This window comes from Mustelus asterias, chromosome 3 (genome assembly GCF_964213995.1).
Source record: "Mustelus asterias chromosome 3, sMusAst1.hap1.1, whole genome shotgun sequence".
Lineage (NCBI taxonomy): Eukaryota > Metazoa > Chordata > Chondrichthyes > Carcharhiniformes > Triakidae > Mustelus > Mustelus asterias.
The window spans coordinates 107745229-107761089 of NC_135803.1; the positions used below are offsets into that span (position 1 = coordinate 107745229).

Consider the following 15861-nt stretch of genomic DNA (forward strand, 5'->3'; position numbering starts at 1 on the left):
CCAAAGTATTATTTTTAATGGAAAGGTCAAATATGGACATTTTACATGTCTGCAAACATGACTTTCCACAAATGGAACATTATTTAATTCCATTAGACTATCTACATATTAAAATCAAACAAACCTATGTGCTTTAAGACCAAAGTTAACATCAATGAATCAAACAATACAATGTCAAAATATAGCAATCACAGTTAATAAGAAAAACTCCACCAATTGATGAAAAATGATTTTTGTGTGACGTTTTTCCTTTTACATTCAAGCAGAGCTATAATTTTAAGATGTCTGTTGGTCCTTCCTTGCAAGGATGGAGAGTCTACACCGAGAATCCAAGTCAAACATTTTAATCCTCAGGCACAATTCCTTCAGAGTAATGAAATCGTAGCCAGCTGTTAATTTTGTGAATACCAAAATGTCAAAGTCAAGAATTTTTATACGAAGAACAATATCTGGAGTTCAAACACCACCACAGACTTGGGAATTCTTCAATTGTTCTGCAAGTTAGAAACAAAACTAGCAGGAAGTTTAAGCAACTAGGTGCTGTCCATGGTGCTGAAATATGAGCAATAGATTTTCAACTCTCTTAACATCAGTACCAAGATGACACATTGTTCCACTGAAACCAAATGGTGGCATTTGTAAAATTATCCTTCAAGGCCATAAATATTGAGAGAATAACCTTTGGATGACAGTGCAAAGATATCCCAGTGAATTATGTTTCAGCTGCATTTATTTGCAAGAATGGGTTTAATAGTGTACGTGCTTATGTGACTTTAGCTGACTAAAGGCAATAACTCATTCAAGTCCTTTACAGTGAACAATACACTCATTTGATTCTTTATCTGAATGCTTAGCATAGATATTTGCAGCATTTGGAAGATTAACTCATAGGCAAGAGCTTTTTTAATTAACTATTATTTCTCCAGTTTCGGCAATGACAATAACTCTACAAACCTTTTTTATGTATGATATCGAACATTGGTATCATCGGTGTCAGATTAAGTAAAGGTTAATGCAGCTACAGGAATAAAATTAAACAGTTTCATTGGCTTACATTTCATCCTGTTAGGACCGGAGTTGCTTCAGCAGTAGGAGCCAGCTACAAAGACTAACGTCAGCAAAAAGCGTTCACAAAAAAGCAAATGAAAGCAGTTTGGTGGAGATGAGGATTAATTTTCATATATTGGAATAGACCCCGGTTAATTTGTTGTGCAGAAAAACTATCACAAAGCATAGTGAGTTTGGGCAGGCCAACCCTTGGTCCTTAATCCAAGAAGATTGTACAGAAAACCTACTTTCAGCATTTTGATATGCATTAAGAGATAGAAGATTACTTAACCTCAGTTCCTACTCTTTTGGAAATTTTTCTTCATCAGTACAAGAGCCCCATTTCACAATAAGCTTTTTATCCAGAATGATCCATTAAATTTGCTAGGTGGCATACTCTGCTGCCAGTGACGAGCTTTATTATTTTCTTCAATCAAGAAGGACTTATGGTCAAACAACTCAATTTGTCAAATGTCAAAAGGAGATGTGGAAAATCTGCTGAGACAATAGGCATAGCTTCAAAGAAGAACAGTTTAATCAGAGACAAAGCTCTATTAAAATCAAGCTCAAAACCAATTTATTATAGTTTTGTCCTCATTTTACACTATACGTCTCACAATAAAATTCATTGTTTTAAACCATCGATACTAAATGCAGTCAGAGAGACATTCAGAAAAAATCTGGCAGCTAAAGTCCCTCAATAAATCACCAAAATTATTTTTAAATGTTGCAGTTTTAGAGCACATTACACTATTATTGGTTTTAACATTAACCACATATTTGTCTAAGGTAAATTGTAAAACTAGTTCAAGCAAAGAAGGCAAATAAAAATGTACAAGTGTTTGGGCTTTCAAATTGCAAAAAGAGCAAATTATAGTTGATACAACAATACAGTTCAGTTGGCTAACAGCATTCAATAGAAGAATGAATGGCATCTAATTCCATATGTCAGCTTCAATATTCTAAAAAAAACTATAACCTGGAAATGGATCAGTGCCCAACAGTTTAAGTAAACAGCCTTTACTAAAAGAGCACACCCTCCGAAGGCTTATCACTCCTTTAAAAACATAGAATGCTTTGTATTGTCACCAATTTATATTGGGAATTCTGCAGTGGAGAGAAATAAGTAATCAAGCACAGCAACTGAGGCATTTCGCAAGATAAACTGAGCTGCCCTCTTTTCTTTAAAATGTTCAACAAAGGCGATACGCTATACTAATAGTCTCTGAAATATCCACCTGTCCTCACAGCTCTGCCACAAGTTAGCAAAGTCAAAATACAAAAAAGTTCAGAACTTTCACTTTTGCAGAAAAAAGCAAAATAAGTATCTGTGCTCCCTTTAACTAGAAGCAAAATTCCTCCAGAGTTACCACACATAGTAGCTTCTTGATGTGTCAACGGGTGTAGGTTTCACATCAGAAGAGCCATCCTTTTCCTTCTCACTATCCCCTTCCCATAGATTTATAAGTGGTGGATAAAGCTCATTCAAGGGGATGGAAGAGGTCTTCTGCATGTACTTCTTCAGTGAGTGGTGGTAGTTCTTCCGCTTGAGGCGTTTGGCAATGTAAACAGCTATTGAGGCAATGCTAATTATAGCAAACATTGAGCCCATTACAGCTGCTAGAGCTGTGCTTGTCCCCTGGTCAGAAATATCCAGTGAGAATGTCACCCCCTTTGTAGTAACGTTGACACATGATTTCTGAGTCAACTGGTGGATGTTAGATACAGTAAGACAGACCTCATATTCGGTGGAAGGTTGGAGGTGCGTCAGGTTATATTCATGGACATCAACGGGAACCCTTGCAGTGTACGTAATGTGAGGGTTGTCAATTTTCATGGTGGCTGATGACCACTTCAAATTCGAAGTCATGACATTTGAATTTACTCTCCACGAAACTAAGATAGAGTGGGATTCAGCTTGCTTCACATAGATTTTCAGAACCTGAGTTCCATCCAGGAGGGTTCCATTAACACGAATGGTGGCAACTCTTGTATCAGCTCCTTCAGAGTTCTGAGCAACACAAGTGTACCGGCCAGAGTCCTCAATGCGAATGTGAGAAACCTCAAGAGTCCCCTCATTGCTCAGTTTATATTTATCTGACAGGGTGTCAACTGTGATTTTACTTCCGAGGGGTGTGACCCAGTAGATTTCAGGTTCAGGTTCTGCCATTGCACGACAATCCAAGGAGATTGTCATATCAACATCTACATTCAGGTGATTTGGAAAAGTGTCATGCGCAATCATTGGAAGACATTGTTCCGCAGTCTCCTGCATGAGAACTTCTTTAACTTGCTGCCCTCTGTATTCTGGTGGCAGAGCGCAAAACATAGACTGAGGCTCCATGAACCGGATGGTCGTTTTGTTTGAATTCATCCACTGGATAACACAGTCGCACCTGATCGGGTTGCTGTGAATACTTACTTCACGTAGATTGGGGAGGTTATCCACAGTCTTTTGATACAGGGCATTTAATGCATTATTATTAAGCATCAGGCTTTCGAGGGAAGGAACTTCCCGAAATGCATAGCGATGTATGTATGACAATTTAGGGTTATTTGTTGCTTCCAATTTTGTAAGTTCAGGAAGGTTATCCAGCGCATATCTGTCAATAGAAACAAGTTCAACCATATTGTTAATACCGAGTTCTTTCAAGCGAAGCATGTTTCTGAAGTCACCTTCTTGAATTTTATGAACAGGGTTCTTGTTTAGATCTAAGAATTTCAAGGCTGGCACCTTCTGAAGTGCAAGCTGAGGCACTCTTACCAGTTTATTATCATAGAATGAGAGACTTTCTAGGCTGTCCAGTCCCACTAAAGCATTCCCAGGGATTTCTGTGAGCTCCATGCCTGCTAAAACCAGACTTCGCAGGTTGCTAAGAGGTTTGAAGTTCATATCTAGGATACCAATTACAGGGTTTTCTCCAATCATGAGAATCTCCAAATTAGGGGTCGACTCAAACCAACGGCTGTCAATCACTCTCAGTTTGTTAGAATTCAGGTGAAGTCTCAGTAAATTCCTTAAACCAGAAAAGGCATTTGCTGATATGCTATTAATCTGGTTGTGATTTATGTACAGTTCCTGGAGGTTGACTAGGTCCTGTAAGCAATAATCAGGCATGTGCGCTATCTGGTTCTCCTCTAAGTGTAGGGTGGTGAGCTGCGTAAGGTTGGTCAGGCCTACATCTTGGATATTGGTAAAATTATTCTGAGAGAGGTCCAGCTCTGTGAGGTTAAACATTTGCTGAAACTCATCGGTTGTCTTGGCAATATTGTTGCTCTGAAGCAATAGCACCTGAGTGTCTGCAGAAAGGTTGCTAGGAATTCTGGTCAAGCGAAGATCATTGCAGTCCACAGTAGCGGCTTCTCTGTACGTCGACTGTGGTGTGAACCATGGCCGGATTTCACAAACGCACAGCTGAGGGCATTCACTGGGCTGCGGAGAAGCTTCAATTAGACAAAGAGTCAGGAAACCCATCATTACATGAGAAAGGGTGAAACAGTTCTTTTTACACATTTTCTTTACTTTTCTTGAACCGAATGACAAATTATCAAGGGATTTGATGCTTGAATGCAGAAGACAAGTCGGCTGGAAATAGTGCCCTGGGTAGAGGAGGATAGCTAGAGTTTTTGACTCCTGTGTTTCCAATGTGCTGGGAATTATCCTGATCCTCAGCTGCTCTTTTGTTAAAGATGCATGGTCAAAGCTTTTACTTATGTCAGGTGCGTCTTGACACCAGCAGCATCTGCAAGAAGATAAGAAAAAAAAATCAGTGTGTAGCCTTTAAGGAGAGCAGGATATAAATTCTACAGGTTAACTGTATTTAATGGATTGTAAGTGAGACAATACATTGTGGACAGGTAGCTGGGACTTGGAAAAAGTCATTCAAAATATTTATCCCATTTTAGAAATGGTATAAAAAAGATATAGTTTCTGTGCATTGAATCAATCCACTTATCACATTAAATAATGATGATACCTAGAAGTAGAACATCATTGATCATTCTAGATTATGATAGCCAAGGAAACTTTGATTATCTACATTTCATATTAATTCACAAATATATAGGAACTAAAATTATATTTTTCCTTATTTATTTGATTATTTTGCTCGCAAACATGCATGCTCAAGTTAAATTTGTTCACCAATATTTAGTTATTTCCATCTTCCTTTTCAGAATTCTCCCTCACCCCTGTGGCATTCCCCTCTCTCGAGAGAAAATGCTCACTCTGTTTCCAGGCATCTAATAATTGCACAGTTGCGTGCCAGCACGCAAGAGTAGCCCAAGGTGAATGAATCTTAATTTCAACATTTTCCCCTCACCGATGGAAGCTTTGACTCAACTGGCAGCATTCTTGCCTCCAAATCAAGGAGCCTCACTCCAGGAACGGAGCACAAAATGGAGGCTGGTCGCCACCCCCCCGCCCCGAGTCAGAAGAGTCATGGGTTCCAGTCCCGTTTCAAAGACTTGAACATCACCTACAGGGGTCTTGCAGTTCATGGCTGAGGAAGTGCTGCACTCTGGAAGGTGCCATCTTTTCCGGAGGCAGGATCCCAGGTTTCCTTTTGAGACAGACACAAGATTGTGGCACTAGGGGTCAGGGGAGTTCTCAGTGCATGGGCCAACAGTTAGGCCTCAAACAATACCTAAAACTGGCCAGCTGTCTGTGGGACAAGTGTGCAAGTTGACACCCGAAAGTGAAATTAGATGTGATAAGAATATAAAAATGTTCACAGCCTACAAAATGGTCAACTGAGGGAACATTTGGTGGAATCATCATTTCTGTTGAGCTTACTTGCCATCTATTTCTCAGTAGTGGTCAAATTTACTTTTTAAAATATTGTGTTGGACTGCTGCAGAGAATTTTAATGACCTTACACGAGAATGCTCAACTTTGAAGTGCAGAAGCAGCACTGAATGAATTTTGTCATGTGAGGTATGCAAACTTAAAATGTGTAACAAACCATTGCCACGAGCGCAAACAGAACAATTTAAAATCCATTCACGCGCCAAATGTTGTGGTCAGTGGTGAATTGTTTTCCCCGTCCCCATTTGCCGAACAACCAAAAAACATATGGCTTCAACAGGGCCAACACAGTAAGAAGTTTAACAACACCAGGTTAAAGTCCAACAGGTTTATTTGGTAGCAAAAGCCACACAAGCTTTAGTTTTTGCTACCAAATAAACCTGTTGGACTTTAACCTGGTGTTGTTAAACTTCTTACTGTGTTTACCCCAGTCCAATGCCGGCATTTCCACATCATTTCAACAGGGCCACCAGTGCCTGCGTGAACAGGCCAAGCATCTTGGACTCTCCTTAACCAATAAGGTTGAAGAAATGTTGATGAGCAGCACAGAGTCTGAACTAGGAATGGTCAATGAGAATGTGTCAGGTCAGGTACAGAACGTGAAATAAACATGGGGACAGAAAGATGGGATTAAGAGACAAAGATAAGACAGTAGAAATTGAAAATATAAAATAATGTCCCAAATTGAAATCTGAAGGAATGTTATTCCATGTGTTAAAGGTTAATTTTTAGTACCAGAGTTTGTTTAAATTAAATACAAGATTTCTTAATTGCCAAGAACAAAGTTGTTGGGTGGGATTTTCTGTCCCAACTCCGGTGGGCATCATTATGGCAGGACATAAAAATATGGAGAGTCATTAAAAGTCAACACCTCTCCAAATTTTCCCATCTCATCTACAACAATGTCCACTGGTGCCAGGGCTGGAAAATCCCACCCATTGTCTTTGCCCTACCACAAACTTCATTCCCTCCCCGTCCCAGGCAACAGTGAGGCTGAACGAAATGGTTTGCAACCTTGCTGTCATATTGGACCCCAAACTGAATTTCTAACCACAAATCATCAAGACCGCCTATTTCCACCTGTATACATTCACCCTCAACTTATCTGTTGCTGAAACTCTCATCCATGCCTGTGTTACCCCTAGAATTGACTATTCCAGTGCTCACACATCCTACCCGCCACAAACTGGAAGTGACCAAAAACTCTACTGCCTGTGTCCTTACTCACACCAAATCCCATTTATCCATCACGCCAGCGTGTGCTCATCTTCATTAGCTCCTGGTTAAGCAACACTTTGAACTTAAAACTCGCATTCTTCTTTTCAAATACTTCTTTGGCCTTATTGTTCCATTTTTTCTGCCGTTAGCAGTCAAGGCTTCGAGCTCAGGAATTTCTTCCCTAAACCTCTTAGTTGCTAATCCTCTTTCCAACATGAAGGCTTAAAATCTTCCTCTCGTCAAGCCCTCACACTTCCTACGTGGTTCAGTGTCAAATGTTGCTTAAAATGTTTCAGTGAAGCTCCTTAGTATGTTTTATATTTATGTCGTGTCTTTAAACATATGTGGTTGCTGTGCTGTAGTCAAGACATATCACCATTAAAAGGGGTACTAATACTGCTTTGGACAAGTGGCAACTTTTTCTGGCAAGTTTTGTTTGTCTCTGAGATAAGGATTGTACCCAAGGTAAGGACAGTATCTAAGCTCAGGACAAGACCTTTGCACAGATATTTCAGTGGTGAATCAGATTAAGCAGCTTCTGAAGGATCCAGACATCTCAAGTCAGCACCTTCCTGATTTACACATTCAACTGCGTGTCTTTGCTGGAAGATGCTATCTGATTTCCATGCAAATAACGATGACGGTTTGCCTCACCCTTATTTATACTGCAAAATTCAGTCCAAAATACCTTAAAATACCACAAGGAACTCACTCCAGTTGCTACAAAATATGGCGAGATCCATAGTGACAATTTAAATAATGTATTGCGTCAAATTGGAAGCATCTCTGAACCAAAATGAAATCCATCACCAAAATAGGGAAACAAAAACAGAAATATACAATCCCAGTTAAAGTTGGACAATACATCTTTAAAAATAAAAAAAATCTCCATCAATTGTCAGCATTCTGCACACATTCTGACAAAACAATAATCTGAACATTGAATTGGTTTGGCATTTGTTACCCAGCAATCTCCTATGATGAATGTCACTTCAGCTCCTTCTGGTTGTGTGTTTTGCCACTCCAGTTGGAGACTATTTTCCTTTTTGGAACAGGTAATCTTCTTTTATAACTGCATTCTGCATTATTGCATCTGCTTTACTGTAGCCCTGGGGCCTTTGAAACGGAAATGACTGTACGAACAGTGCAGTCCTAATTCCCACTTTGGAAACTATTATCATAATGATGCTATTCACATTTGATTTGCAAACAGCAGATCGCACTTCACAACAAAAACTCTAATTGGCAAGCTTGGAATTAGGTTGAGCTTGCGGCCCATTTATTATCAGGCCAATTATCCTGGAAATGTGTGACTTCTCACAAGTGGGGTTCTTTGGTACAAACTGCATGTACTGTTCAGGCACACTGTGCACCTTTCACAAGGATATTGTCAATTCAACGAGGAACAGTGTTTAAATCAACATGCAAGTCGACTGTTCATGTTGGTTTTCTTTTGTTTTTAGAAGTCGTTTATCCAGTGAAGAAAAATAGGGAGTTACCCAGTGTCCCGACCCCATCAACATCACAAAAAACAGATTGCCTGGTCATTATCCATTGCTGTTAGTGGGAGCTTGCTGTGCACAGGCTGCCTGCTGTGCTTCCTACATTACAACAGAGACAACGGCTGGAATTTTACTGGCCTGCCTGCCACGGGAATTGGAGCGGGCAAGAGGCGGATCATGGTCCGTTGATCTCGGGCAGGATTTTTTGGTTTCAGACCAAGCGAGGCCATAAAATCCCATCTTACGATTCAACATGGCTTCACTGATGATAAAGCACTTTGAGATTTCTGGTGGTCATGGAAGGGACTGTATAAATGCAAGTTTTTCTTGTCTGTTGGTTACTTTTTTCTGCAGTTTCTCTAATGAGAAAACTTAGACCCATGAATAAACTTTGGAGACAACTGACAAGAGAAAGACTCGCATTTATATCGCACTTTTCATGCCTTCAGCACATACCAAGGTGCTTTATAGCCAAAGACATGTAGAAAATGTGACAGCAAACTTATCTACAGTAGGTTTCCTAAATAGCAATGTGATAATTATTCGATAATGGCCAGAGTTTTACTGCCCCACACACCACGGGAATCGGAGCAGGCGAGGGATAGGCCATGGAAAGGTCCGTTGACCTCGGGTGGGATTTTACAGTTTCTGGTCGAGTGAGGCCATAAAATCCCGCCCAATCTGTTTTAAGGATGTTGGTTGAGGGATATATATTAGCCAGGTCATCAGCAAAAGACTCCCAGTGTTTTGGGACTTTTCACACCTATTAGAGAATGTAGACAGGGCCTTTAGGTTAATATTTCATACTAAAGATAGCACCTCCAGTGCAACATTCATTTCAGCACTGCTCAGATGTCAGCACCGCTTTTATGCTCAAGTATTTGGAGTGGGGCTGGAATCTTCTGACTCTGGCGACTATGAAACCAACTAAGCCACAGCTGACACCTAAATGTTAAGATGTGTTTTGGAAGTGGCGATTATCTCAGCCACTCTAAGAGCTTTGCTTATTTATATTCAACATCAGACAACAAATGACCTGGACATTTCCTAAAGGAAAGCCTAAAAGCCCTCCTGGGTGAAACAACATTGTAACATGAGCTTTAGTGATTGGATCCAAAGATGGTACTCCTTACTGTAAACACTAATCTTTTGTTTAACTAATTGTAGGCCTCATTACCATTGTTTCTCTCAAATCATAGGAGCATGTTGAATACATTAGGTGGTTTTATTTCTTGACCAAGCTTGTAGCAGCAAACCATATGCACTTCTACATATCCACACAAATACACAAACCATTTGTTAATGTAAATCAGTGTTAGTGCAGCCATGTCTGTAAAGGTTCATTTTATATGTTGGACAGACAAGATAGAAAGGGGCGTCACAAAAATAAAATGTCACTGTATAAATATATGTCAAGGACATATTTGCAATGAACCATTATTCTGTGCATTCAAAATGGTTCTCCATTAATAGTTAGTGTAAAAACGATAGTTTAAGTGTTCAAACATATACATTACATCTCAATGAAAAGAGAAAAGGTGACCTAATCCTAATAGGACAGAATTTTAGCAATCAAGAAAGCTGTCATATCTTTTTTGACAACTCAAACCAGAGAGTAAAGCTTTAAAAATCCAGTCAAGTAGGATTGCACCTTTCAGTATCCAGGGCTCAAAGAAACTCAGGTGGAAATCAGTTTAATTTTGCACAACATTATGGTCAGTTATGATTTTATCATAGAATCCCTACAGTGCAGAAGGAGGCCATTTAGCCCATTGATTCTGTACTGACCACAATCCCACCCAGGCCCTATTCCCATAACCCCACACATTTACCCTGCTAATCCTCATGACACTGGGGTCAATTTAGCATGGCCATACAACCTACCCCGCACATCTTTCAGTGATTGGGTTGAAACTTTCTGAATTCATCTGCTTGCCTTTCAAGTATTGTCCTAAATGAACAATGTGTCAAACAATTGTGACTTAAGGAGTCTGTTATTACATTTGATTCAAATGTATTTCCAGGATCTGGGTTTGAACTCATTGGCCTTCAGCAGTTTGATACAAAAAGCATTATTTGTTCTCAAGCAACCTTAACTGAAGCTGGATCTATTTCTGTACAAAGTGTTTTTATGTTATGTAGCATTTTATAACACAGGAACAGACCATTCAGCCCAACAGGTCTATGCTGGTAGTTATGCACAATGAGACTATCACCATCATCACAGTGAGCAATGACTGTACTGGCATTGTACCAATAGGTTGCAAGACAATGAGAACTTCTCAGCGATTTAGATATCATCTTTTTAAAATGATTTAATCCTTAAGAATACTCACCAACAATCTCCTTTGTACATACACAGTCCAAAAGGAAAACCATCTGGTAATTAGCCATTAAAATATACAGCATGGCAATTAAAAACCAACATAGTGGTACATTTATGCAAGAGTTACAATATACACTTTATGTCAACTATCAGCAAGTGACTAGACTGCTTTGCTTGCTCAACCTTTTGTTTCCAAGAATACCTCAGCAGGTTTAGCCATATGCAAGCATAATATTTTGCAATTGATCCCTGAATTTGTACCAAACTAGCTGTTCCGACAGTAGTTTATAATTGTTCTAGGTGGGGGTCAGAGGGGAGAGGAAGTTAGACGTGGCTCCTATTTCTGTTTCTCGCCAGTGACTCTTGGTGACCCAACAGCGTATGAAGACCATAAGACGCAGGAGCGGAAATAGGCCATTCAGCCCATTGGATCTGCTCTGCCATTCAATGAGATTATGACTCATCCACTTTCCTGCCTTACCCGCTGATGCACGATTGATTCACACGGGAGGCTAGGACGTACCCGGGAATAAAGGCTTTTATTCACAACAAGATTGGAGCACACTACTTAATATTATCCCAGACTAAGGGCTACTAGGAAGTAGCAGTGACCTTTATACTCCTGTAAGAAGGCGGAGCCGAACGGAGTGTACCACATAAACAATAATAACAGGTGGAACACCCAAACCCTAACCCCAACAGTAACAAGAGTAACATATGTACAAGTACCCACAGTGGTAACCATCTATGGTTCACCACACCCGCATAACCCGATTCCTTACTGATTAGGAGTCTATCTCAGCTTTGAACATATGTAATGACTCAGCCTCTGCAGTAAAAAATTCCACAGATTCACTATTCCCCGAGAGAAGAAATTCCCCCTCACCTCTGTCTTAAAGGGTGACCCCTTACTCTCAGATTATGCCCTCTGGTCCTAGACTCTCCCAAAAGGGGAAACAACCTCTCAGCATCTACCCTGTCAAGCCCCGAGAATCCTCTATGTCTCCATAAGGTCACCTCTCACTCTTTTAAACCCAAGTACAGGCCCAACCTACTCAACCTGTCCTCATAAGAAAATCCCTCCATCCCCAGGATCAACCTGGTGAACCTTCTCTGGACTGCCTCCAGTGCCAGTATATATTTTCTTAGATAAGGAAACCAAATCTGTTCACAAGGAAATGGGATACAAGGTAGGCATATGGAGTTAGATCACAGATCAGCCATGATGAATCAGGCTCAAGAGACTAAATGCTCACCTCCTGTCACTACGTTTCCAGTTCCAAGGGCTCATACCTGATGGGCTCCGACTCCAACAGTGACACTGGCTGAACAGTCTGAATACACCAAGTGCAAAATTCACAGGTTATGTTCATCACAGTTAGAAGCGACATGACCTTTTCTGACAAAAATAGAGGGTCGATTTTCCTGAAGTTAAAGAAAACTTGCCAAACAACAGATTGGTGAACTTTACGCCAAGCCTTTGCCAGTTGGGACAAGGCACCTGGGATTTCCCTGACTTTGCCTCAAGATTAAAAAAATGTGATGATCTCCCAGTCCCAATTTGGGTGCGAATCTGGGAGTTCATTAAAAGACAGGGTTGGGACTGTAGAAATAGTATCAGCTCTATAGGGCTGCTGTGTAGTGCGTTCACTTAAAGGTAATGAAGTTCTCTGCCTATACATGACCACATAAATGTTACCAGCTTTTACAAAATGGGGGTAAATGCTGGAAATTGATATTTCCGTTTTCTGAAAAGCTGACAGTGGCATGTTACTGACAGTGGCATGTTACTGACAGTGGCATGTTACTGACAGTGGCATGTTACTGACAGTGGCATGTTACTGACAGTGGCATGTTACTGACAGTGGCATGTTACTGACAGTGGCATGTTACTGACAGTGGCATGTTACTGACAGTGGCATGTTACTGACAGTGGCATGTTACTGACAGTGGCATGTTACTGACAGTGGCATGTTACTGACAGTGGCATGTTACTGACAGTGGCATGTTACTGACAGTGGCATGTTACTGACAGTGGCATGTTACTGACAGTGGCATGTTACTGACAGTGGCATGTTACTGACAGTGGCATGTTACTGACAGTGGCATGTTACTGACAGTGGCATGTTACTGACAGTGGCATGTTACTGACAGTGGCATGTTACTGACAGTGGCATGTTACTGGTCAACACGACAACTGGTTCAGAGAGAAAAAGCAGTCAGTAGACAACTGACCAGAACTGTACACCCTAATATAGAAGGGATATTATTCAACTAGAAAAAAAAGAGTGCAGAAAAGATTTACTAGGATGCTACTGGGACTTGATGGTTTGAGTTATAAGGAGAGGCTGGACAGACTGGGACTTTTTTCTCTGGAGTGTAGAAGGCTGCGGGGTGATCATAAAATCCCTACAGTACAGAAAGAGGCCATTCGGCCCATCGAGTCTGCACCGACCACAATCCCACCCAGGCCCTACCCCCATATCCCTACATATTTTACCCACTAATCCCTCTAACCTACACATCTCAGGATACTAAGGGGCAATTTTAGTATGGCCAATCAACCTAACCCGCACATCTTTGGACTGTGGGAGGAAACTGGAGCACCCAGAGGAAACCCACGCAGACACGAGGAGAATGTACAAACTCCACACAGACAGTGACCCAAGCCGGGAATCAAACCCAGGTCCCTGGAGCTGTAAAGCAGCAGTGCTAACCACTGTGCTACCATGCCACCCTAAAAGCTGATCTTATAGAGGTCCATAAAATAATGAGGGGCACAGATCAGTTAGATAATCAATATATTTTCCCAAAGATAGGGGAGTCTAAAACTAGAGGGCATAGGTTTAAGGTGAGAGGGGAGAGATACAAAAGTGTCCAGAGGGGCAATCGTTTCACACAGAGGTGTGTGTCTGGAACAAGCTGCCAGAGGTAGTAATAGAGGTGGGTACAATTTTGTCTTTTAAAAAGCATTTGGACAGTTACATGGGTAAGATGGGTATAGAGGGATATGGGCTAAATGCAGGCAATTGAGATTAGTTTAGGGGTTTAAAAAAAAGGGCTGGCATGAACAAGTTGGGCCGAAGAGCCTGTTTCCTTGCTATAAACCTCTATGACAATTACTCTAAATCTTTGAGTAGCATCGGCCTGAATGCCATTTGGTTACTGGTGAATTGGATCCACTGTTCTATGAAATTGGGTACCAGTGGGTTGCTCTGTTTGCAGAGGACAGCATTGCTACAACATACTGGGACAGAAGATAGCAGTGAAAAAGATGAAAGAAAGTGATCTTTATTGTTTGTGGTGTTTTTAATGCCTCAGTGATATGCAGAGATGACAGGTGTGTGTGTGTGAGAACAGGATCTTTATTACAGTGCATTTGAAACATGTGCTTTTTCTTATTTAATGCTTGTGTCTCTGTGCACATAGTACCATGGATGTCTTCCCCGATTTGTCTTCAATGCAATATTAAAATTGGGGCAGTTACAAGACAATCCTAATCATTAAACTGAATGGCACATGCCAACAGTTAAAGGTTTCTCAGCTAGATGCTTTGTAGCTGTTTCGACAACTTATTTTGTTCACATTCCCTATATTTTCATCACTGCTTTGCTAAAGTCATGCAAAAAAACTTGCTGGCGAATTAGCAGATGACATTTAGTCAGTTTAGGCTTCAACTAATTACCTTTCTTTGGGAAAGTAAATCAAAGCTCCCCCTCTCCAAAAACCTTTTGCAATTCTGAAAAGTCCAGGGCCTCAAAAACATGCAAGTGAGCCCAAATTCCAACTCAAGAACACAGTTGGGTGGGAGGCGGGAGGTGGGGGGAGATCCTGTTGAAATGCCTTTGATAGTTAACTGAAGCTCTGACCCATTGCAGGCAACAAAACTATAGGATAATTTAAACTGTCATAAAACTATATATAGTATGTCTGATTAGATGGACAACAGCCCAATTTAAGAGGCCCACAATGCTTGTATTGCTCTTTGCACCACTACTCTTAGTATGCTTAAGTTGCGAGAATGTGGTGGTGTGTTTCCATTACACTTTACAGGCTTCCCTAAAAACTGCAATTTAAATCCAGAGAACATTTTTTTTCTCCTCTTCCAGAGTTTTGGAATTGAATTTTGCTCCTTTTCTGCCCCAGTCTTAGTCAAGAGACGACATCTAATGAAGTTATACAGGAGTTGCAAAAAAAGGTTATGTAAATAGATTTTCTGACTTAAATTAAATTGGCTGCAATTTCAGATTCAGAAACCTTGCAGTTTTCAAACACAAGTTTTGCTGTCACCGTCATATGCAGAAATAGGCTTTGAAAGGAAAAAAATTGTCATGATTTCCTGAGGTTTTGTAACTGTCAAAGGAAATATTCACATCAAATGTTCCAACATCTCTCAGTTCAGCCTATAACCCGCGTCTCAGCTGCTTCACTAAGGTAATTAAAAAAGCTGTTTATTTGGATTGATCGTATATTCCTGAAGGGGGTGTGCTTTAACCATGCAACCTGTGAAACTATGCATGACATCTTATCAGTTCCATTGAAGAGACAGCATCTCAAAATCAAACATGCAGGAACATGTCTGCATTGAAAGACAGATATCCAACTGGTTCACCTGCAGCGCATCCCTGCTTTCCATTGCCTCACTGTTGGTGGCTATGCCTTCAGCTGTCTCAGCCTGAATCATAGAATCCCTACAGTGTAGAAGGAGTCCATTCAGCCCATCGAGCATGCACTGACAACAATCCCACCCTATCCCAGTAACCCCATGTGTTTATCCTGCTAAACCCCTTGACACCAAGGGGCAATTTAGTATGGCCAATCAACCTAACCCGCACATCTTGGACAGTGGAAGGAAACTGCAGAACCTGGAGGAAGCCCACGCAGACACTGAGAACGTGCAAACTCCACACAAACAAACAATCACCTGAGACTGGAATCTAACCCAATTCCCTATCACTGCA

At 40.8% G+C, this 15861-nt stretch overlaps 1 protein-coding gene across 1 annotated transcript in view; it reads right to left on the reverse strand.

Annotated features, from left to right (window-relative positions):
* Positions 1-1562: 1562 nt before the first annotated feature.
* Positions 1563-15861, reverse strand: part of lrrn1 (leucine rich repeat neuronal 1) — a 38035-nt gene continuing 23736 nt past the window's right edge. Inside the window, exon 2 of the mRNA XM_078209430.1 lies at positions 1563-4790. Coding sequence (XP_078065556.1) covers positions 2414-4561 — 2148 coding nt within the window. The 5' untranslated portion in view covers positions 4562-4790 and the 3' untranslated portion in view covers positions 1563-2413. The remainder of the gene's footprint in view (positions 4791-15861) is intronic.